This window comes from Leucoraja erinacea, chromosome 2, assembly GCF_028641065.1.
Source record: "Leucoraja erinacea ecotype New England chromosome 2, Leri_hhj_1, whole genome shotgun sequence".
Taxonomy (NCBI): Eukaryota; Metazoa; Chordata; class Chondrichthyes; order Rajiformes; family Rajidae; genus Leucoraja; species Leucoraja erinaceus.
The window spans coordinates 31,654,459-31,678,776 of record NC_073378.1 but is presented as its reverse complement, the minus strand read 5'-3'; the positions used below and the strand labels follow the sequence as shown (position 1 = coordinate 31,678,776).

At 47.7% G+C, this 24,318-nt stretch overlaps 1 protein-coding gene across 4 annotated transcripts in view; it reads right to left on the bottom strand.

Moving 5' to 3' along the window:
• The window catches only part of LOC129708531 (F-actin-uncapping protein LRRC16A-like), a 301,981-nt gene that overhangs the window by 174,075 nt on the left and 103,588 nt on the right, over positions 1 to 24,318 (bottom strand). For all 4 annotated transcript variants that reach the window (XM_055654335.1, XM_055654351.1, XM_055654347.1 and 1 more), the window contains exons 5-8: positions 16,274 to 16,395; positions 10,743 to 10,840; positions 8,543 to 8,613; positions 6,721 to 6,794 (exon numbers count right to left, since the gene is read on the bottom strand). In XM_055654335.1, coding sequence (XP_055510310.1) covers positions 6,721 to 6,794; positions 8,543 to 8,613; positions 10,743 to 10,840; positions 16,274 to 16,395 — 365 coding nt within the window. The remainder of the gene's footprint in view (positions 1 to 6,720; positions 6,795 to 8,542; positions 8,614 to 10,742; positions 10,841 to 16,273; positions 16,396 to 24,318) is intronic.

Below are 24,318 nucleotides of genomic sequence, written 5' to 3'. Positions count from 1 at the left end.
ATCCCCTGACTCCGCTATCTTTATGAGCCCTATCAAGCTCTCTCCTGAAAGTATCCAGAGAACCGGCCTCCGCCGCCCTCTGAGCCAGAGAATTCCACAGATTCACCACTCTCTGTGAGAAAAGGTATTTCCTCGTCTCCGTTCTAAATGGCTTACTCCTTATTCTTAAACAGTGGCCCCTGGTTCTGGACTCCCCCAACATCATGAACATGTTTTCTGCCTCTAGCATGTCCAAACCCCTAACAATCTTACATGTTTCAATAAGATCCCCTCTCATCCTTCTAAACTCCAGAGTGTACAAGCCCAGCTGCTCCATTCTCTCAGCCTATGACAGTCCCGCCATCCCGGGAATTATCCAGCTAAACCTTTGCTGCACTCCCTCAATAGCAAGAATATCCTACCTCAAATTAGGGGACCAAAACTGCACACAATACTCCAGGTGTAGTCTCACTAGGGCCCTGTACAACTGCAGAAGGTTCTCTTTGCTCCTATACTCGACTCCTCTTGTTATAAAGGCCAACATGCCATTCACTTTCTTCACTGCCTGTTGTACCTGCATGCTTACTTTCATAGAGTGATGAACAAGGACCCGCAGATCCCGTTGCACTTCCCCTTTTCCCAACTTGGCGCCATTTAGATAATAATCTGCCTTCCTGTTTTTGATACCAAAGTGGATAACCTCACATTTATCCACATTAAACTTCATTTGCCATGCATCTGCCCACTCACCCAACCTGTCCAAGTCACCCTGCATTCTCATAGCGTCCTCCTCACAGTTCACACTGCCTTTGTGTCATCTGCAAATTTGCTCATGTTACTTTGAATCCCTTCATCCAAATCATTGATGTATATTGTAAATAGCTGCAGTCCCAGCACCAAGCCTTGCGATACCTCCCTGCCTGCCTTTCTGAAAGGGACCCGTTAATCCCTACTCTTTGTTTCCTGTCTGCCAACCAATTTTCTATCCATGTCAGCACTCTACCCCCAATACCATGTGCCCTAATTTTGCCCACTAATCTCTTATGTGGGGCCTTATCAAATGCTTTCTGAAAGTCCAGGTACACTACATCCACTAGCTCTCCCCTGTCCATTTTCCTAGTTACATCTTCAAAAAATTCCAGAAGATTAGTCAAGCATGATTTCCCCTTCGTAAATCCATGCTGGCTCGGACCGATCCTGTTACTGCTATCCAAATGTGGCGCTATTTCATCTTTTATAATTGACTCCAGCATCTTCCCCACCACCGATGTCAGGCTAACTGGTCTATAATTCCCTGTTTTCTCTCTCCCACCTTTCTTAAAAAGTGGGATAACATTAGCTACCCTCCAATCCACAGGGACTGATCCTGAGTCTATATAACATTGGAAAATTATCACCAATGCATCCACGATTTCTAGAGCCACTTCCTTAAGTATCCTGGGAAGGTCATCAAACCTGACCATATTATGGTCACTACCTCCTAATGGCTCATTAACCTCAAATCCTTGAGGTTCCTTTATCAAATGTGGTTCATTATATAACACTAAATCCAGAATTGCCTTCTTCCTGGTAGGCTCCAGTACAAGCTGCTCTAAGAATCCATAACAAAGGCAGTCTACAAAGTCCTTTTCTAGGGGTCCAGTATCAAGCTGATTTTCCCAGTCTACCTGCATGTTGAATTCTCCCATAACAACTGTAGCATTACCTTTACTACATGCCAATTTTAACTCCTGATTCAACTTGCTCCCTATGTCCAGGCTGCTGTTTGGGGGCCTGTCGATAAGTCCCACTAGGGTCTTTTTACACTTACAATTCCTTAGTTCTATCCATACTGAATCCACATCTCCTTCTTCAATGTCACCCCTTGCAAGGGACTGAATTCCATTCCTCACCAACAGAGCTACCCCACCCCCTCTGCCCACCTGTCTGTCTTTTCGATAGGAGGTACACCCTTGGATATTCAGTTCCCAGCCCTGGCCCTCTTGCAGCCATGTCTCTGTAATTCCCACAACATCATACTTGCCAATTTCTAACTGAGCCTCAAGCTCGTCCACTTTATTTCTTATACTTCGCGCATTCATATAAAGCACTTTGACCTCCGTATTCACGTCCCCCCTAACACCGCTCGCAATTGGCCCTAACCTTACTCTTTTATCCCTTCTCGAACTTTCCTTCCCATTAATTCGAGAATCTTTTGTAATTTTTACTGTAATTTTTACTTCCCCTTCAACTCCATCTTTATACTCCCAATTTGTCAATCCCTCCCCCCCACTATTTAGTTTAAACCCACACGTGTAGCCCTAGCAAACCTGCCTGCCAGAATGTCGGTCCCCCTCCAGTTAAGGTGTAACCCGTCCCTTTTGTACAGGTCACCCCTACCCCAGAAGAGATCCCAGTGGTCTATAAATTTAAATCCTTGCTCCCTGCACCAGCCCCTCAGCCACACATTCAGATCCCCTATCTCCCTGTTCCTGTCCTCACTAGCACAAGGTACTGGAAGCAATCCAGAGATAACCACCCTAGATGTCCTGCTTTTCAGTCTTCTTCCTAACTCTCTGAACTCACGTTGGAGAACCTCCTTGCTTTTATTCCCGATGTCGTTTGTGCCTATGTGCACAACTACTGCCGGCTGTTCACCTTCTCTCTCGAGGATGTTCTGAATTCGGCTCGTGATATCCTGAACCCTGGCACCAGGGAGGCAACAGACCATCCTTGCGTCTCGTCTGCCGCCACAGAATCTCCTGTCTGCTCCTCGGACAATGGAATCACCCACCACAATGGCTCTGCCCGACACCGGCCGAGTCCCATCTCCAGGATTGGAGCCACCGACGTGTCCGCCGCTCGGACTGGAAGCACCGTCTCCCCCGACAGCTCCCAAGAGGGCACACTTGTTTTCATTAGGCACAGCCACCTGGGTCTCCTGCACTCCATGGTTACCACCCTTTCTCTCAGTCGCACACCTTCCTTCTTCCCGTATCCCCGGCGTGACCACCTCACTGCAGGTCCTGTCCAGGAAACTCTCGTTTTCCCGGGAGACCCTGAGGTCATCCAGCTGCTTCTCCAGTTCCCCAACACGGTCCTTCAGGAGCTGAAGCTGGACGCACTTGCCGCAGTTGTAGCTGCCAGAGGCCCCATCCGTGTCCCTGGGCTCCCACATTCTGCAAGCCTCACACTGTCTCATCTGCCCCGACATGTGTTCACCGCGTCCTGTCCTCGCCAGTTTTTTGCGTAGCCTCCTCTCCTCAGCCTCCTCGCCGAAGACTCTCCCACGGGTTTCAGCCAACAAGCTCCTCCCTGCTTCTCCTTGATTGCTGCTTGTCCGAGATCCACGTACGCACATAGCTGCGGTTTGATATCAGCTCTGTGATGTAGCATGCCATGCGCCTGTCTGGCATCACCCAAAGTAGCTTTGCAGTTAATCCCCTGTGCCACAGGGTGTCATAGGTAGCTGTCACATCTATAAGTCTGCCTCAGAGGGTGGTGGAGACGGGTTCTCTGGATGCTTTCAAGAGAGAGCTAGATAGGGCTCTTAAAATTAGCAGAGTCAGGGGATATGGGGAGAAGGCAGGAACAGGGTACTGATTGGGGTTGATCAGCCATGATCACAGTGAATGGCGGTGCTGGCTCAAAGGGCCAAATGGCCTACTCCTGCACCTATTGTCTATTGTCTATTGTCTATTGGAACAGCTCCTGCCTTCTCATTTGCCTCAAAGCAGTCCTCCATGCCTTGGGTGAGGAGGGTTACCTGGTCCGCAGTAGATCGGCCTTGGCGGAAGCCAGCCTGCTCGTGGGGTAGTGGAGGGCCTATGATGGGGTTGATATGCCCGTGGATCAGCCTCTCGAGGTGTTTGTATGGGATGCAGAGAAGCAAGATGGGCCGGTAGCTGTTAGGATCATCTGTTCAGTGACTGACATACAAGCACACCCAGGTCTCGTTGCACCTCCCCTTCACCCAATCTGACAGCATTCAGATAATAATCTGCCTTCCTGTTCTTGCCACCTCACATTTACCCACATTAACCTCTTTACAGACAGCACCTGTAATCAGGATGGAACCTGGGGAATCGAGAACTGGAGCACACAGGTTTAAGGTGAGGGGGGAAAGATTTTAGAGGAATCTGAGGGGTAACCTTTTTATTTAAAGGGTGGTGGGTGTATAGAATGAGCTGCCGGAGGAGGTAGGTGTGGCTGGGACTATTCCAACGTTTAAGAAACATTTAGACTGGTACATGGATAGGACAGGTTTAGAGGGATAGGAACCAAACGTAGGCAGGTGGGACTAGTGTAGATGGGGCATGTTGGTCAATGTGAGCAAGTTGCGTAGAAGTTTCCACACTGGATAACTCTATAATAAGGCCATTCGGCCCATCAGGTCCACTACGCCATTCATGTCTTTCCATCCCAACCGCATTTTCCCGCTTTCTCCCCATAACTTCTGACACCCGTACTAATTAAGAATCTGTCAATCCCCACCTTAAAAATACCCAATGACTTGGCCTCCACAGCTGTCTGCGGCAATTACGTCCACAGATTCACCATCCTCTGACTAAAGAAATTCCTCCTCACCTCCTTTCTAAAGGTAATACAGTTCTCTGGCTGTGGCCTCTGGTCCTAGACTCTCCCACCAGTGGAAACATCCACTCCACATCCAGGCCTTTCATTACTCGGTAAGTTTCAATGAGGTCCCTCCCTCATTCTTCCAAACTCCCAGCGAGTACAAGCCCAGTGCCGACAAACACTCTTCATATGATAACCCACTCATTCCTGGGATCATTCTTGTAAACCACCTCTGGACCCTCTTCAGAGCCAGCACATCCTTCCTCAGATATGGGGCCCAAAACTGCTCACAATATTTCCAAATGCGGCCTAACCTTGTAAAGCCTCATCATTACATTCCTTTTTTTGTATATAAGCCCTCTCGAAATAAATGCTAGTATTGAGTTTCCTTTCTTTATTACTGTCTTATGGTCTTAGAGCCCAACATTTCTGAACCCCTTTTGTTTTGACAACTGGATTTACTGAACAAAGCAAATAAATTGTATGATGAGGGTGCTGTTGAGAACAATATCCTTTATTAAACAGAATTTTGAAGCGCTTTCCTACAAATTGGAGCCACTGATTCGACAGAGGTGTTTTGTTTCCCAAAGTAAATGTAAATTGGAAAACTTCAGCAGCCGCCTGGGATATTTAGATTTGACCTATTTTGGTTATGAAACCATGTCTTTGAGAGGGAATTAAATGCTCTGTGTTCTGTGTTTGCACAGAAATAACCAGGCAATTTCCTGACATCAGCTGTACAAGAATGATCCCAGGAATGAGTGGGTCAACATATGATGAGCGTTTGATGGCGCTGGGCCTGTACTCGCTGGAGTTTAGAAGAATCAAGGGGGGGGGACACCTCATTGAAACTTTCCGAACAGTGAAAGGCCTGGTTAGAGTGGATGTGGGGAGGATGCTTCCACTAGTGGGAGAGTCTAGGAACAGAGGTCAGAGCCTCAGAATAAAAGGACGTTCCTTTAGGAAGGTAGACGAAAATGCTGGAGAAAACTCAGCGGGTGAGGCGGCATCTATGGAGGGAAGGAATAGGTGACGTTTCGGGTTGAGACCCTTCTTCAGACTGATGTGGGGGTGGGGGGCAGGAAAAAGAAAGGAAGAGGCGGAGACAGTTGGCTGTGGGAGAGCTGAGAAGGGGAGGGGAAGGAGGGAGAAAGCAAGGACTACCTGAAATTGGAGAAGTCAATGTTCATACCGCTGGGGCGTAAACTGCTCAAGCAAAATATGAGGTGCTGCTCCTCCAATTTGTGGTGGGGCTCACTCTGACCATGGAGGAGGCCCAGGCCAGAAAGGTCTGATTCGGAATGGGAGGGGGAGTTGAAGTGCTGAGCCACCGGGAGATCAGGTTGGTTATTGCGAACTGAGCGGAGGTGTTGGGCAAAGCGATCACCGAGCCTTCGCTTGGTCTCACCGATGTAGAGCAGCTGACACCTAGAGCAGCGGATGCAGTAGATGAGGTTGGAGGAGGTACATGTGAACCTGAAACGTCACCTATTCCTTCGCTCCATTGATGCTGCCTCACCCGCTAAGTTTCTCCAGCATTTATAGGAAGGAGATGGGGAGGAATTTCTTTAGCCAGAAGGTGGCGAATCTGTGGAATTCTCTGCCGCAGAAGGCTGTGGAGGCTAAGTGAATGGATATTTTTAAGGCTGAGATAGATAGATTCTTGATTAGTACGGGTGTCAGGGGTTACAGGGGCCACAGTTTTAAAATAAAGGGGAGGCCATTTAGGACTGAGGTGAGAAAAAACGTTATCACCCAGAGAGTTGTGAATTTGGGGAATTCCCTGCCACAGAGGGCAGCGGAGGCCAAATCACTGGATGGATTTAAGAGAGAGTTAGATAGAGCTCTAGGAGCTAGTGGAATCAAGGGATATGGGGAGAAGGCAGGCGCGGGTTATTGATTGGAGACGATCAGCCATGATCACAATGATGGCTCGAAGGGCCAAATGGCCTCCTATGGCACCTATTTTCTATGTTTCTATGTTATGGGGCGAAGGCAGGTTGAGAGAGAGTGAGAGATAGATCAGCCGTGAATGAATGGCGGAGTAGACCTGATGGGCTGAATGGCCTAATTCTGCTGCTATCACATATTTCTGAGCATTGAATTAGTGGTCTCAGGCAGAACTAGCATTGAAAGGTCAATGTAATGATGTAACTGATCAGGACAACTTCATCAAATACTTACCGATGGTCAAGATGGCTGAAGTCTTGTAAATTCAGTTCCTTCGTGTCTTGAGTAAGATAAATCGTATCCACATCCTGAGAAAGTACAAAAAAACGAAATTAGAGAATGCATTAAAAATTGTGTGAAAGTTTCATTAAACTGCTAAACAGTTCAAGCAAAAAACGTAGTCGTGAAGTCATATAACGTGGAAACGGACTCTACGGCCATATTTTCCCACTCCAACCATCATGACCCATCTACACTAGTCCTGCCTGCCCACGTTTGGCCCATATTCCTCTAAACCTGTCCTATCCATGTACCTGGCAAAATTATATATTTTTTAAACATTGTGATAGGACCTGCCTTAAAGATAGCGGAGTCAGGGGATATGGGGAGAAGGCAGCAATGGGGTAATGATTGTGGATGATCAGCTACAATCACATTGAATGGCGGTGCTGGCATGAAGGGCCGAATGGCCTACTCCTGCACCTACTTTCTATGTTTCTATGTTTCTATATAGGCATGCATAATTCTATAATAGACTACCCATTGCCTATTGTCTATTGTCGAACCACCTCATAGCAGCTCATTCCATATACCCACCACCCTTTATGTAAAGTTACCCCTCAGGTTCCTACTAAATCTTTCACCCCTCAGCTGGAACCTGGGTCCTCTGGTTTTGGATTTTCCTACTCTGGGTAAAAGACTCTGTACGCCCCCCCCCCGATATATTCCTCTCAAGATTTTATACACCTCTAAAATTGGTCAGGTCGGGGGGAGTTCCCCCACCATGGGTACCCTGTGATCCCGAGACAGTAAGACTGGTGGGTGAACTGGAAAGGGGGAGGGTATGGAGAGAGAGAGCAAGGGCTATCTGAAGTTAGAGAAGTCAATGTTCATACTGCTGGGGTGTAAACTACCCTAGCAAAATATGAGGCACTGTTCCTCCAATTTGTGCTGGACCTCACTCTGACGATGGACAATCTCCCGGTGGCTCAGCACTGCAACTCCCCCTCCCAGTCCCAATCTGATCTTTCTGTCCTGGGCCTCCACCACTGTCAGAGGCCCAGCGCAAATTGGAGGAGCAACACCTCATATTTCACTTGGGTAGTTTGCACCCCAGCGGTATGAACATTGACTTCTCTAACTTCAGATATCCCTTGCTTTCTCTCTCTCCATCCCCTCCCCAACCCCAGTTCTCCTACCAGTCCTACCAAAGATTATAGAGGAGCTACTGTCTCCGCCTACATTCTATCTCTGTCCCGCCCACTCTCCTGACATCAGTCTGAAGAAGGCTCTCGACCCGAAACGTCGCCCATTCCTTCTCTCCAGAGATGCTGCCTCACCCGCTGAGTTACTCCAGCATTTTGTGTTCACCTTCGATTTTAACCAGCATCTGCAGTTCTTTCTTTCTTATCCATAAACCAAATACTGACTCGTCAAGGTATGTCTACTTTGGAGAAGTTCTCCTCCTCTGTCCAACGAGAGTTCTGCAGCATCCTCTCTTGCTGCTCCCCCTCTGTGATTACTCCTGCTCTCCGATTCTACGAGCAGTAACCTATTTCCTTTATCTACGTGACTATTTTCCATATCTTTCATTCATTTCTTCTATTTCAATATCTCTCGTTTCCCTTTTCCCTGAATCTCGGTCAGACGAAGGGGTCCCGACCCGAAACGCCGCCCTTTCCTTCTCTCCAGAGATGCTGCCAGTCCCACTGAGTTACTCCAGCTTTTCGTGTATACCTTCGGAGTAATCTAAATTAATATCAACTTTCATTTGTAAGTTTCCCATCTCCTGCAAAATGCACCCGCGGATTCGGAAGCAATTTTGTTGATTTCTTACCCATTGGACTTCCTCTCTGTACGGTAATCCAAGCCAGTCGCAGACACATGCGTACATCTGCGAAAATCCACCTGAAGTCAAATATGAGCAGGACATCATGAAAATATTTCATTTCTTCAGATTACAGGTTTTCCGGCACCCTCGGTTCCAGAGCCTTTGCCGGATTATCCGTTTTGCCGGGCCAACAGAGGTCACGGTCTCCGAGAGGAGTCCAACGGTAACGGAACGTTTGGCCGAGGCTGCCGTAGGGCCGAGATACCGGCCCGCAAAGTCCGGCCACGGGAGTCGGCGATGGGAATGGATCTGCCGGCTTCAGCTGGGCCGGAGTTCCAGAGCCCCGGCCGCAGGGGGGCAGATTCGACTCGCCGATCGGCCGCGGAAGTCCCGGTGGGGTCGAGATCAGCCGCCACACCCGGCCTAGGCGCCACATTTTCGGGGGAACTTCCAGGCGGGGAATCGTAAATTTGATTTAGTTAACCAAAATATATTCCCAAAAACACGTTATTAAACACAATCGATTTATTTACATGGAAAGGGCGCAGAGAAAAAATACGAGGATGTTGCCAGGACTCGAGGGCCTGAGCTACAGGGAGAGGTTGGGTAGGCTGGTAGATCGGGTAGACGCACAGAGTCTCTTGCCCAGAGTAGGGGAATCGAGGATCAGGGGACTTAGGTTTAAGGTGAAGGGGAGAAGATTTAATAGTAATCTGAGGGGTAACTTTTTCACACAAAGGGTGGTGGGTGTGTGGAACGAGCTGCCAGAGGAGGCAGTTGAGGCTATCCCATCATTTAAGAAGCAGTTAAGACAGGTACATGGATAGGACAGGGTTTTGAGGGATATGGGCCAAACGCAGGTAGGTGGGACCAGTTTAGATGGGACTCGGTGGTCGGTGTGGGCTAGTTGGGCCGAAGGGCCGTTTCCACACTGTATCACTCTGACACCATGAAGATAATTTTAAACCAGTTTGATGAAATGTTTTGTTGAAGTTGCCTGTTGTTGTTCAACCGCCTAAACCTGTTGAACTTGTTGCTCATTTCATAAGTTCATGTTCATAAGTGATAGGAGCAGAATTAGGCCATTTGGCCCATCAAGCCAATGCCACCATTCAATCATGGACCATTGAATGCTGGCAGGTGGGACTAGTGCAGCTGGATATAGGCCAAACGCAGGCAGGTGGGACTAGTTTAGATGGGGCATGTTGGCCGGTGTGGGCAAGTTGGGCCGAAGAGCCTGTTTCCACACTGTATCACTCTATGCCTCCACATAAATATGAACAGCAGGGATAACAGTTCTTGTGACATGGCTAAAAGGACAGCCAGTATCACCAGAGACCCACAGCACCCTGGCCAAGCTCTCATTTCACTCCAGCCATTGGGAAGAAGGTGCAGGAATCTGAACACTGTGTAATGCATGAAAACCATGACCGAATAGTGAAAGGCTTGGAAAGAGCGGATGTGGAGAGGATGTTTCCACCAGCGGGAGAGTCTAGGACCAGAGGTCACAGCCTCAGATTTAAAGGACGTTCCTTGAGGAAGGAGATGAGGAGCAATTTCTTAAATCAGAGGGTGGTGAATCTGTGGAATTCATTGCCACAGGAGGCTGCGGAGGCTAAGTCAATGGATATAACTTAGACAATAGACAGTAGGTGCAGGAGTAGGCCATTCGGCCCTTCGAGCCAGCTCCGCCATTCAATGTGATCATGGATGATCATCCCCAATCAGTACCCCGTTCCTGCCTTCTCCCCATATCCCTTGACTCTGCAATCTTTAAGAGCTCTATCTCAGGCAGAGATAGATAGATTCTTGATTAGTACAGGTGTCTAGGGTTATGTCGAGAAGGCAGGAGAATGGGGTTGAGAGGGAGAGATAGATCAGCCATGATTGAATGGCGGAGTAGTCTTGATGGGCCGAATGGCCTAATTCTGCTCCTATCACTTTTGACCTAGTGAACCACCAGTTTCAAGAAGGCTCCCTCCAGGCAACCATCAGGCTTTTGAACAAGACAAAGCGATGAACCATGGGCGATGACAGGATCGGCCACCCCACCCGGCCTGAGCGCCACATTTTCGGAGGGACTTCCGGGGAGGGGGGGGTGATTTCAAGTGCGCTCTGGTAGTTTTGTCTGTATTAAAGGAGGTGTAGACCACCAGTTGCCGGAGAATGGGTGGTGGACCTGTATCAGAAATGTCATGTTACTCACCACAAGGACCAGGCTCTGCCACGGTCTGGCTGTCCCACAGCGACTGTATCGACAAGAGACGATCTCCCGGCTCCATGATCACCTTTTTCATCACTCTCCTGTTTAACGTGAAAGGAGACTGTTTAACTCAGCAAAGAAAGATCTTATTCCGAAAAACACCTCACTTCAAAGTCGAGATTATTGCATTCAGGTTAGACCAGAGATAGACAATAGACAATAGGTGCAGGAGCAGGCCATTCGGCCCTTCGTGCCAGCATCGCCATTCAATGTGATCATGGCTGATCATCCCCAATCAGTACCCCGTTCCTGTCTCCCCATATCCCCTGACCCCGCTATCTTGGTCTGGGGATATGGGGAGAAGGCAGGAACGGGGAATGATCTGGATGAGGGAATTGAAGGCAATATCTCCAAGTTTGCGGATGACACTAAGCTGGGGGGCAGTGTTAGCTGTGAGGAGGATGCTAGGAGACTGCAAGGTGACTTGGATAGGCTGGGTGAGTGGGCAAATGTTTGGCAGATGCAGTATAATGTGGATAAATGTGAGGTTATCCATTTTGGTGGCAAAAAACGGGAAAGCAGACTATTATCTAAATGGTGGCCGATTGGGAAAGGGGGAGATGCAGCGAGACCTGGGTGTCATGGACTACTACTGCAGTTGTACAGGGTCTTGGTGAGACCACACCTGGAGTATTGTGTACAGTTTTGGTCTCCAAATCTGAGGAAGGACATTATTGCCATAGAGGGAGTGCAGAGACGGTTCACCAGACTGATTCCTGGGATGTCAGGACTGTCTTATGAAGAAAGACTGGATAGACTTGGTTTATACTCTCTAGAATTTAGAAGATTGAGAGGGGATCTTATAGAAACTTACAAAATTCTTAAGGGGTTGGACAGGCTAGATGCAGGAAGATTGTTCCCGATGTTAGGGAAGTCCAGGACAAGGGGTCACAGCTTAAGGATAAGGGGGAAATCCTTTAAAACCGAGATGAGAAGAACTTTTTTCACACAGAGAGTGGTGAATCTCTGGAACTCTCTGCCACAGAGGGTAGTTGAGGCCAGTTCATTGGCTATATTTAAGAGGGAGTTAGATGTGGCCCTTGTGGCTAAGGGGATCAGGGGGTATGGAGAGAAGGCAGGTACGGGATACTGAGTTGGATGATCAGCCATGATCATATTGAATGGCGGTGCAGGCTCGAAGGGCCGAATGGCCTACTCCTGCACCTAATTTCTATGTTTCTATGTTTCTATCTTTAAGAGCCCTGTCTAGCTCTCTCTTGAAAGTATCCAGAGAACCGGCCTCCACCGCCCTCTGAGGCAGAGAATTCCACAGACTCACAACTGTCTGTGAGAAAAAGTGTTTCCTCGTCTCCGTTCTAAATGGCTTACCCCTTATTCTTAAACTGTGGCCCCTGGTTCTGGACCCCACCAACATCAGGAACATGTTTCCTGCCTCTAGCGTGTCCAAACCCGTAACAATCATCTATGTTTCAATAAGATTCCCTCTCATCCTTCTAAATTCCAGAGTGTACAAGCGCAGCTGCTCCATTCTCTCAGCATATGACAGTCCCGCCATCCCGGGATTAACCTTGTAAACCTACGCTGCACTCCCTCAATAGCAAGAATGTCCTTCTTCAAATTAGGGGACCAAAACTGCACACAATACTCCAGCTGTGGTCTCACTAGGACTCTGTACAACCGCAGAAGGACCTCTTTGCTCCTATACTCGACTCCTCTTGTTATAAAGGCCAACATGCCATTTGCTTCTTCACTGCCTGCTGTACCTGCATGTTTACTTTCATAGACTGATGTACAAGGATCCCCACATCCCGTTGTACTTCCCCTTTTCCCAACTTGACGCCATTTAGATAGTTATCGGCCTTCCTCTTTTTGCTACCAAAGTGGATAACCTCACATTTATCCGCATTAAACTTCATCTGCCATGCATCTGCCCACTCCCCCAACCTGTCTAAGTCACCCTGCATTCTCATAGCATCCTCCTCACAGTTCACACTGCCACCCAGCTTTGTGTCATCAGCAAATTTGCTAATGTTACTTTGAATCCCTTCATCCAAATCATTCAAGTCAAGTCAAGTCACATTTATTTATATAGCACATTTAAAAAAAAACTCGTTGGCCAAAGTGCTTTACATTTGTTATAAGAATAGTATAAACAAACAAACTACATACATATATACATATAGCCCTCGCTCAGTGGACGTCAGGAAAGGCTTGGGAGTATAGATAAGTTTTTAGTCTTGGCTTAAAGGAGTCGATGGAGGGGGCAGTTCTGATGGGAAGAGGGATGCTGTTCCACAGTCTAGGAGCTGCAACCGCAAAGGTGCGGTCGCCCCTAAGCTTATGCCTAGACCGCGGGATATTCAGCAGCCCCAAGTCGGCCGATCTGAGGGACCTGGAGGTGGAGTTGTGGGTGAGAAGACTTTTAATGTAGGAGGGGGCAAGCCCATTGAGGGCTTTGTAGAAATAGAGGAGGGTCTTGAAATGTATACGGAACTGCACAGGGAGCCAGTGGAGAGAGGCCAGGATCGGGGTGATGTGGTCCCTTTTTCGGGGGAGTCTCGCTGCGGCGTTTTGGACCAGTTGCAGGCGGGACAGGGATGATTGGCTGATGCCAGTGTAAAGAGAGTTGCAGTAATCTAGGCGGGGGGAGATAAATGTGTGGATGATCTTTTCGAGGTCGTCAAAGTGGAGGAATTGTTTTATTTTAGCTATCGTCCGAAGCTGATCATTGATGTACATTGTAAATAGCTGCGGTCCCAGCACCGAGCCTTGCGGTAACCCTGCAATTGCGCTGCCTGCCATTCTGAAATTAATCCCTACTCTTTGTTTCCTGTCTGCCAACCAATTTTTTATTTATGTCAGAACTCTACCCCCAATAGTGCCCTAATTTTGCCCACTACTCTCCTATGTGGGACCTTATCGGCAACCTACGGCGGACCCGGCCCGCAGGTGTATTTATTTTTCAATTAGTTTTCGTGACCTGGGCGCTACAGCCAGTCCCGGGGCACGCGAGGGACCTGGGAACTGCAGAAAACGAATTGAAAAACACGTGAAAACTAGCGTGAGAAACAACACCAAGGGTCACACTATGGCGACAGCCATCAGCTCACAGACAAGGGTCCTGTCCCCTATGCAGAACAAGGTTGCCGACCCCTGGGTTAGACTATCTTTAATCGGACATTATCTTGCACTACCATGTTATTCGCTTTCGGCCCATTCTTTGGAAAGTGGACCGAAATGTCACACACGTGACCAGACGTCATCCCATAAAGTGGTGCATTAAAAACTTCATGCAAAAGAGGTAAATCTTATTCATTGCCATTTTCCTACCTACAAAACGTAGGGGGCGCTGTCCTGTGCACGGCTGCCCAGCCAGCAGCTGTCTGTCTCTTCATCTTGTTATTTTTTATTTTAGTTAGTTAAGTGTTTTGTTTGGAGGCCTAGACTTTTTTATGTGGGGGGTGGGGGGGGGAAGGGGGAAACTACCTTTCAGGGTCCCTACCTGGTCGGAGAGGCAGCTTTTCTCCGGGCTGCAGCTTCGACCCGTCCTCGCGGCCTACCAGCGGGCCTGGAGCGGCGTTTCCTGTCGGGGACCGCCCAGAACCTCGGCTTCGGCGGCAGCACACCGCTGGAGCGCTATCGCGGAGCGGGCGATGCCTTGCCCGGGTCGCCGCGCTGGAGCTCCGGTGAGCTGAGACCGCCGGGTAAAACATCGCGGAGCTGCGGGACTGTGGAGCGACCAGCTGCGGGCGGCGGCGCTGAACTTAACATCGGGAGCCTGGGATCTCTAGATGAGATCACCAGTTGTGGAGCTCCATCCGGCGCGGCCTTGTCGGCTTCGGAAGCCGCGGCCTCCAGTGCGGAAGCGGCCGTTCCAGGGTTCCCAGGCCGCTGGGAGGACTCTCCCGACGCCGGAGCAACATCACCAGGCGAGAACGGCCAGGAACATCGGGCCTCCGTAGAGACAACTGTGGAGGCCTCAATAGGCCCGACTATGGGTGAACTGGGGTTGGGGACTGGACTTTGTGCCTTCCCTCATAATGGGAGCCATTGTGGGGCGATGTTCTATGTGTTTAAGACTCTCATTGGTGTTATGTCTATTTTTTTTGTGTGCTGCAAAATGGCAAAAAGCATTTCACTTCACTACACCAATGTATGTGAATGTGACTAATAACATACCTTTGATACTTTGAACTATAATGCATGTCTGCTGAAGATATGAACATTCTAGCTTCTTAAAATTCACAAAAGTTTGTAAAACGCTTCCGTGTGGTGTCACACGCATGACCAGCCCTATTTGGCCTCTGACCCCAAAACGGAAATTGTCAGCGTCACCTTCACTGAACATTTTACGCTTTATTTCTCCACTTAACTACCGATTAAAGTTTAAAAAAAATCTTAATACTTTAAAACGACCAGCTTCAACTGATGATGTCACAATGGCTCGACTTAGCAATCAGCTTCACTTACGTTCAGGAACGGCTTGAACATATAAAAATTCCACTTGACAAACCAAAAAAATTATGAGTCATATGTACAGAACAAAACAATATCCCTTTTATGCTTTCAGAATTAGAAGATATGTATTCCACAATTTTACATCTTTTGGTCACATACGTGACTAAGAATGGGCCTTTGTCATGCATCTGTACACTTTGGACAGCTTGATTGTAACCATGTATAGTCTTTCTGCTGACTGGATAGCATGCAACAAGAAGCTGTACCTCAGTACACGAGATGATAAACTACAAAGGGTCTCGACCCTAAACATCGCCCGTTCCTTTTCTCCAGAGAAAAGTGTCCCACTGAGTTACACCAGCATTTTGGGCCTATCTTCAGTTTATACTAATCAGGGTCGGCATGGTGGTGCAGTGGTAGAGTTGCTGCCTTACAACGTTAGAGACCCAGGTTCGATCCCGACTATGGGTGCTCTCTGTACGGAGTTTGTACGTTCTCCCCGTGACCAGCGTGGGATTCCCCTGAGATCTTCGGATTCCTCCCATACTCCAAAGACTTACAGGTTTGTAAGTAAATTGGCTTGGTATAAATGCAAAACAAAATGTCCCTGGTGTGTGTAAGGTGGTGTTATTGTGCGGGGATCGCTGTCTCTGCACCCTTTCCAGCTTGATGACATATTTCCTATAACGTGGTGCCCAGAAACATAGGTGCACGAGTAGGCCTTTTGGCCCTTCGAGTCAGCACCGCCGTTCAATATGATCATGGCTGATCATCCAAAATCAGGAACCTGTTCCTGCTTTCTTCTCATATCCCTTGATTCCTTTAGCCCTGAGAGCAATATACATAACTCTCTCTTGAAAACATCCAGTGAATTTGCCTCCACTGCCTTCTGTGGCAGAGAATGTCGCAGATTCACAACTCTCTGGGTGAAAAAGGTTTTTCCTCATTTCGGCCCTGAATGGCCTGGCCCCCCTTATTATAAGCACGATACTCTAAATGCGGTCGTTCCACCCACTTAAAACGCGGCGGCCAAGGTGGAGGCCTTGTGTACATACATTGGGGAGAGACCAGGAAGCATCTTCTTGAGGCACGTTCCCAGGTATCCCACCACCTCATTCACCTCTTCTGACGTCGTCAGCTTCAGGGGGAACGCACAACGATCTGTTTCGACGATCAGCTGAAAAAACAGCGGGGGGGGGGGGTGGCAAACGTGTTAACTCTCAGCTCTCAACAAGATAGAAATAGAGAAATAGAGATTAATCGAGACCAACATCCTGTAAGGGCAGACTTTGTTTCACTTGTAAATTTGCTTTGAAACATAGAAACATAGAAAAATAGGTGCAGGAGTAGGCCAGTCGTCCCATCGAGCCAGCACCGCCATTCAATATGATCATGGCTGATCATCTGGAATCAGTACCCAGTTCCTTCCTGCTTTTTCCCCCAATATCCCTTGATTCCTTTAACCCTAAGAGCTAAATCTAACTCTCTCTTGAAAACATCCAGTGAATTGGCCTCCACTGCCTTCTGTGACAGAGAATTCCACAGATTCACAATGGCCTGGGTGAAGAAGTTTTCCCTTATCTCAGTCCTAAATGGCCAACCTCTTATTCTTAACTTGACTCTATCTGTATCCTCCAAAGCCTTCCTTTCAATTTCCAGAGTAACCCAACTTGTATTTAACACAGGGGTGGTGTTTAGTTCACATGTTCATGGAGCAGGAGTAGACCATTCGTCCCTTTGAGCCAGCATCGCCATTCGATATGATCATGGCTGATCATCTAAAATCAGCTTTTCCCCCATATCCCTTGATTCCTTTAGCCCTAAGACCTACCACATCCACCTCGGGCATCCACTGACTCCGTTTCAGCAGAATTAAAGTTATAGTTTTGTTCAGTTCATTATTATCGTCACGTGTACCGAGGTACAGCGAAAAGGATGTTTTTATTGCATGTTATCCAATGACTGTTCTTGATTATATTTCGCGTGGGCAGCTCACACCCCCAGCGGTATGACTATTGATTTCTCTAACTTCAAGTAACCCTTGCTTTCCCTCTCTCTCCGTCCCTCCCCCACCCTAGTTCTCCGACTAGTTCCTCTGTCCTCCTGATTAAATATTACTGGTTGTACCTCGTTGTCACCTTCCCCTCAGCCAACAATAAACCATTCAGCATTGCCTTATGTTTAAGAAACAACTGCAGATGGTGGAAAAATCGAAGGTGGACAAAAATGCTGGAGAAACTCAGCGGGTGAGGCAGCATCTATGGAGCAAAGGAATAGGTTTGAATTCCTTCGCTCCATAGATGCTGCCTCACCCGCCGAGTTTCTCCAGCAATTTTGTCCACCTGCATTTCCTTTCATCGTCTGCTTTGATCTGTCGTTCTCACACCTTACCCTTCCATATCCCTAGTCTCCCTCCTCTGACTCTCGGTCTTAAGAAGGGTTTCAACCCAAAACGTCACCCATTCCTTCTCTCCAGAGAGGCTGCCGGTCCCGCTGAGTTACTCCAGCATTTTTTCCTATACGTGGTTACAATCAAGCTGCCCACAGTGCACGGATGCAGGATACAGGATTTATCCTCAATTAACCCAAATCATAGAAACATAGAAAATAGGTGCAGGAGTAGGCCATTTGGCCCTTCGAGCCAGCACCGCCATGCATTGTGATCATGGCTGATCGTCCCCAATCAATTAACCCGTGCCTGCCTTCTCCCCATATCCCTTGATTCCACTAGCCTCTCGAGCTCCATCTAACTCTCTCTTAAATCCATCCAGTGATTTGGCCTCCACTGCCCCCTGTGGCAGGGAATTTCACAACTTCACAACTCTCTGGGTGAAATCAGTGCATTGTTTTCTTGGGATGGATATCAACTCAAATCAGTGAGAGGTTTATGAGGGTGACAATTGCAACGCGCCACAGTGACTATTACTGAGTGCCGCATCGGGCACTCCAAGCCGCGGAGTGTGTTCGACTGTCCCAAAGTCGGAGTTTGGATCACCCCGACGAGAGGGTCTGTACATCCGGCCATCCGTAGCGGACGAACAAAGGAGGAGGACTGACAAAACTTTGTTGCCTTCCACTACAGTAAAGAACGTGTATTGTGTGTTCTTTTTAAGTGTATTGCTGCTGGCAAATTCATTTCACTGCACCTTCGGATGCATATGACAAATAAAATTGACTTTGACTTTGATAACACGTGGAAGCAGCTGGCTTCTCCATCTTTTCTCTGTCGTTACTGACCTGGAAAAGTAATGCGACAAATTTGATTTTTAGTTTTTTTTTTTTAGTTTAGTTTAGAGATACAGCGCGGAAACAGACCGTTCGACCCACCAAGTCCGCACCGACCAGCGATCCCCGCACACTAACACTATCCCGCACACACTGAGGACAATTTTTCATTTGTACACAAAGTCAATTAACCTGCAAACTTGTACGTCTTCGGAGTGTGGGAGGAAACCGAAGGTCCCGGAGAAAACCCACACAGGTCACGGGGAGAACGTACAAACTCTGTACAGACAAGCACCAGTATTCAGGATGGAATACGGGTCTTTGGCGCTGTAAGGCAGCAGCTCTACTGCAATAGTTGTAACATGGCTCTTGTTAATAAATGCTATGAGCAGGTGTTCAGAGACCAGGTGGTGAATAAATGTAGAAGGATCATATATTTCATGGTCATAAATCACAGGAGCAGAATTAGACCATTCGGCCCATTTGATCATGGCCGATCTATCTTTCCCTCTCAACTGCATCCTCCTGCCTTCTCCCCATAACCCCTGAAGCCCACTCTAATCAAGAGCAGCACTGTAGCATAATAAGTTCCAGGGGAAAAGTGCAATGTCTGCAAAGAGGTTGGTTGGAAGATTGGGACAGATTGGGAAGAACTATTCAGAAGCCTGTTCAGAAACATAGGGGAAAGAAGCTGTCTGTGAGTCTGGTGGTATGTACATATATACAAGCGTTCATATATTCTGCCTATCGAAAGCAGAAAGGAGCTGGAATAACAAAGGTGAAAGAGGTCCTAGTTTATGTTGAAAAAATGTTCTAAAGTGTTGGAGTAACTGAGCGGGTCAGGCAGCATCTCTGGAGAACATGGATAGGTGACGTTTCACAGAATGCTGGAGTAACTCAGCGGGTCAGGCAGCATCTCTGGAGAACATGGATAGGTGACGTTTCACAGAATGCTGGAGTAACTCAGCGGGTCAGGCAGTATCTCCGGAGAACATGGATTGGTGACTTTTCACAGATCTTGCCTGATAACAGCTGGGAAGAAACTGTCCCTGAATCTAGAGGTTTGAATTTTCACACTTCTGTCCTTTTGCGCGATGGGAGAGGGGAGAAGAGGGAGTGGCCAGGGTGCGACTCGTCCTTGATTATGCTGCTGGCCTTGCCGGGGCAGCATGAGATGTAGATGGAGTCAATGGAAGGGAGGTAGGCACAAAATGCTGGAGTAACTCAGCCGGACAGGCAGCATCTCTGGAGAGAAGGAGTGGGTGACGTTTCAAGGTCGAGACCCTTCTTCAGACTGGAAGGGAGGTTGGTTTGTGCGATGGTCTGGGCTGCGTCCACAATTCTCTGAATGTTGCATGCAAGAAAGAACTCATGCGTAACAGAGTGTAAAAGCACCCTGCAGAAGATAAATCATTCCAAATAAACTTGCCCTTTGAGGTGTTCCTCAAACCTACCCACAAAATAAAATATTGCCTATGGCCACAGAATATTAAAGGAAGCTCAAACGAACGTAAATCTTAAAACTACCGCAAATTCACTTAAAATGCATGGCCTAAGGTTACAAAATAGTTCCCCTTTCAACTAATGCTCTCAAAGGGAAACTTATGAATCAAGATGTTTATTTGTTATTGTGGAGGAAGAACTCCTAACTTCTTCCTTTTTATAAAAATAAAAACAGGGGCGTAATGCCGAGGCTTTACAAGGTGCTGGTCAGATGGCATTTGGAGTATTGTGAATAGTTCCGGGCCGCCTATCCTGATGAGGGATGTGCTGGCTTTGGAAAGGGTCCAGAAGGCTGCGCTGACTGGTTAGCACGCAACAAAAGCTTGTCACTGCACCCCGGTACACTTGACAATAAACTAAAAAAACTCAAATCAAGAGCTTTACGAGAACGACCCCGGGGATAATTTGGTTAACGTACGATCAGCGTTTGACGGCACTGGGCCTGTACTCGCTGGAGTTTAGAAGGACGAGTGGTAAAGCCCTGTTGAAACTTACCGAATATTGAAAGTGGATGTGGAGAGGATGTTTCCACCAGTGGGAGAGTCTAGGACCAGAGTGCACAGCCTCAGAATTAAAGGATGTACCTTCAGAAAGGAGACAAGTTGGAATTTGTACGGATTCTGCAGAAGGACTTGAACAAGTTTGGGAGAGTGGTCAGAGAAGTGGCAGATGGAATATAGGGCAGCAAAGTGTGGAGTGCATATAGTGCATTTTGGTCGTAGGAATAAAGGCGTAGACTATTTTCTAAATGGGGAGAGAATCCAGAAATCGGAGGTGCAAAGGGACTTGGGAATGCTGGTGCAGGATTCCCATAAAGATTAATCTGCAAGTCGAATGGGTAGTAAAGAAAGCAAACTCAATGCCAGCATTTATTTCAAGAGGGCTTGAATACAAAAACAGGGATGTAATGCTGAGGCTCTATATGGCGCTGGTAAGATCACATTTGGAATATTGTGAGCAATTTTGGGCCCCATATCTGAGGCAGGATGTGCTGGCTCTGGAGAGGGTCCAGAGGAGGTTTACAAAAATGATCCCAGGAATGAGTAGATTAACCTATGATGAGCGTTTGTCGGCACTGGGCCTGTACTCGCTGGAGTTTAGAAGAATGAGGGGGAGGAACCTTGTTGAAACTTACCGAATATTGAAAGACCTGGATAGAGTGGATGTTTCCACCAGTGGGAGAGTCGAGGACCAGAGGACACTGCCTCAGAATAAAAGGAATTAACTTTTGAAAAGAAATGAGGAGGAATTTCTCTCGTCAGAGGGTGGTGAATCTGCGGAATTCATTGCCACAGACGGCTGTGGAGGCCGGCATTGAGTATTTTTAAAGCAGATGGTGACAGGTTCTTGATTACCACGGTTGTCAGGGGTTATGGAGAGAAGGCAGGAGAATGCGGTTGAGAGGGAGAGATAGATCAGCCATGATCGAATGGCAGAGTAGGCTCATTGGGCCGACTGGTCTAATTCTGCTCCGATGATTTATGAACATAAAATTTATGTTCCTTCTACATTTATTCACCATTTGCTCTCTGAACACCTGCTCATTGCATTTAATAACAGGAGCAATGTTACAAATGTAGGTTGCCATCATCCAGAGGCGTAGACCAGCCATCTACTTCCTACAGTGCAACGACTTCCTGCACTTCTTTATAAACAAGGTTGTTTCTATTAGGGCTCTTATCTCAGCTCCTGCCTCAGACCCACCTGTTCCGGCCCCTTGCCTGGTGGCATTTGATTAGTTTGTTCCCCTGACGCTGTCGGGTCTAGAGGATGTGGTTACCCATATCAAGCCGTCGGGCTCCCCATGTGATGCTGTCCCTCCTCTTCTTTTTAAAGAGGTCTTCCCGAGCATAGGGCAGTCGGTCCTCGCCATCATAAACAGTAGCTTGTCTTCTGGGGTTGTCCCCGTAAAATTTAAACATGCTGTAGTGCAACCACTACTCAAGAAACCTGGCCTGGACCAGACTGTCCTGGCCAATTTTAGGCCAATCTCCAAGCTGCCATTTATCTCGAAAATCATGGAGAAAGTAGTTTATGCTCAGCTGAAACTCTTCCTGGATGAGCACAACATCCGGGAGGTCTTTCAGTCTGGCTTCAAGGCTATGAATAGCACAGAGTCGGCTTTGCTAAGGGTCTCTAACGACATCCTCCTGGCAAACGACTCCGGTAATTATGTGGTTCTTGTCTTGCTGGACCTATCTGCCGCCTTCGACACTGTGGACCATGGAATATTAATTTCCCGATTACAGCAACAAGTAGGCACCTGTGGCAGTGCCCTGGGATGGTTCAGGTCCTATCTGGCAGATAGAACCATGCGTGTAAGCCTTGGTGGCTTTGAATCCTCCTCTGCTCCCTTGGCATATGGGGTTCCACAGGGCTCAATTTTAGGGCCCCTGCTTTTCTCCCTTTATCTACTTCCACTGGGCTCAATTTTAAGAAGGCATGGCATCTCCTTTCACTTTTACACGGATGATAGCCAGTTGTATATGCCACTCAGGAAAGAAGATAATTATTCCCTAAAATCACTTCTGTCTTGTCTTGAGGACATTAAGTCCTGGATGGCCTTAAACTTTCTGGGACTTAACGAAAAAAAGACAGAAATGATTTTGTTCGGCCCTAATGGCTGCCGTGAACCTCCCTTTGTTGACTTGGGTCCACTGGCAGTGTTCGTAAAGCCAACAGTTTTAAACCTGGGTTTTATGATGGACGGTGATTTTAAATTAGATAAACAAATAGGCGCAGTGGTTAAGTCCAGCTTCTTTCACCTAAGGAAGCTGGCAAAGGTGAAGCCCATTCTCGAGCGGCAGCATTTTGAAACAGTAATCCATGCCTTTATTACATCTCGGCTGGATTACTGTAACGCGCTCTACTCTGGAGTCTCACGAGCTTCGTTGGCTCGTCTCCAGTTGGTCCAAAATGCTGCCGCTCGCCTTTTAACCGGAACTCGAAAGAGGGAGCGCATTACGCCAATTTTGGCCTCCCTTCACTGGCTCCCAGTGCACTTTCGAGTTAATTTTAAAATTATTTTATTTGTTTTTAAATAATTGAATGGCCTCGCCCCGCCTTACCTCTCTGAGCTGCTCCACCTATATGCTCCTGCCCGGTGCCTCAGGTCAGCGGATCAGCTGCTTCTTGAGGTACCAAGGTCTAAGCGGAAGCTCAGAGGGGATAGAGCCTTTTCTGTTGCTGCCCTGGCACTCTGGAACACCTTGCCGCTGCAGATCAGACAGGCCCCTTCACTGTCCATCTTTAAATCCTCCCTAAAAACTCACTTTTATTCACTGGCTTTCGACACTGGCTGAGACATTGTTCCTGTTTTTAGTGCTTTTAATGTCTTTTAATTTTTACTGTTTTTATAGTCCTGTCGTCTTAATGGTTTTAGCAGTTTGTAATAACTTTTTGTTGGCTTCCCATGTACAGCACTTTGTGGTAACTGATGTTGTCTAAAAGCGCTTTATAAATAAAGTTATTATTGTTATCTAAACAGCACAGCTATGGGAGAGGTGTATCTGGTATACACTACGATACGATAGAACTTTATTTATCCCAGGATGGAAATTGATCTGTCAACAGTCATAAAAACACAAGATACATTAAACATGACATTATAGTGACGAGTGGAAAGGATTGGGGGATGTGCAAAGATTGGGGGAGGGGGGAGGCGAGGGGAGCCAGTCTATCCCACGACAGAAGGGGGAGGAGTTGTACAGTTTGATAGGCACAGGAAGGAAGGATCTCCTGTAGCATTTTGTGCTACATCTTGGTGGAACCAATCTGTTGCTGAACGTGCTCCTCAGGTTGACCAGTGTGTCATGGAGGTGGTGAGCTGTATTGTCCAGGATGCTCCGCAGTTTGTGGAGCATCCTCCCCTCCCCTCATTATCGAGCAGTGAGGCCTAGCTATGAATGACATAGAAACATAGACAATAGGTGCAGGAGTAGGCCATTCGGCCCTTCGAGTCTGCACCGCCATTCAATATGATCATGGCTGATCATCCAACGCAGTATCCCGTACCTGCCTTCTCTCCATACCCCCTGATTCCCTTGGCCACAAGGGCCACATCTAACTCCCTCTTAAATATAGCCAATGAACTGGCCTCAACTACCCTCTGTGGCAGAGAGTTCCAGAGATTCACCACTCTCTGTGTGAAAAAAGTTCTCCTCATCTCCGTTTTAAAGGATTTCCCCTTTATCCTTAAGCTGTGACCCCTTGACCCCTTGACTTCCCTAACATCGGGAACAATCTTCGACACTAGATTCTCTCTCTAAAAGAACAATCTTCGACATTAGACACTAGATTCTCTCTCTAAATGAATGGGTAGCACTCAAGAACATCAACATCATGGTTCGATGATGCTTTTGTTGTCACATGT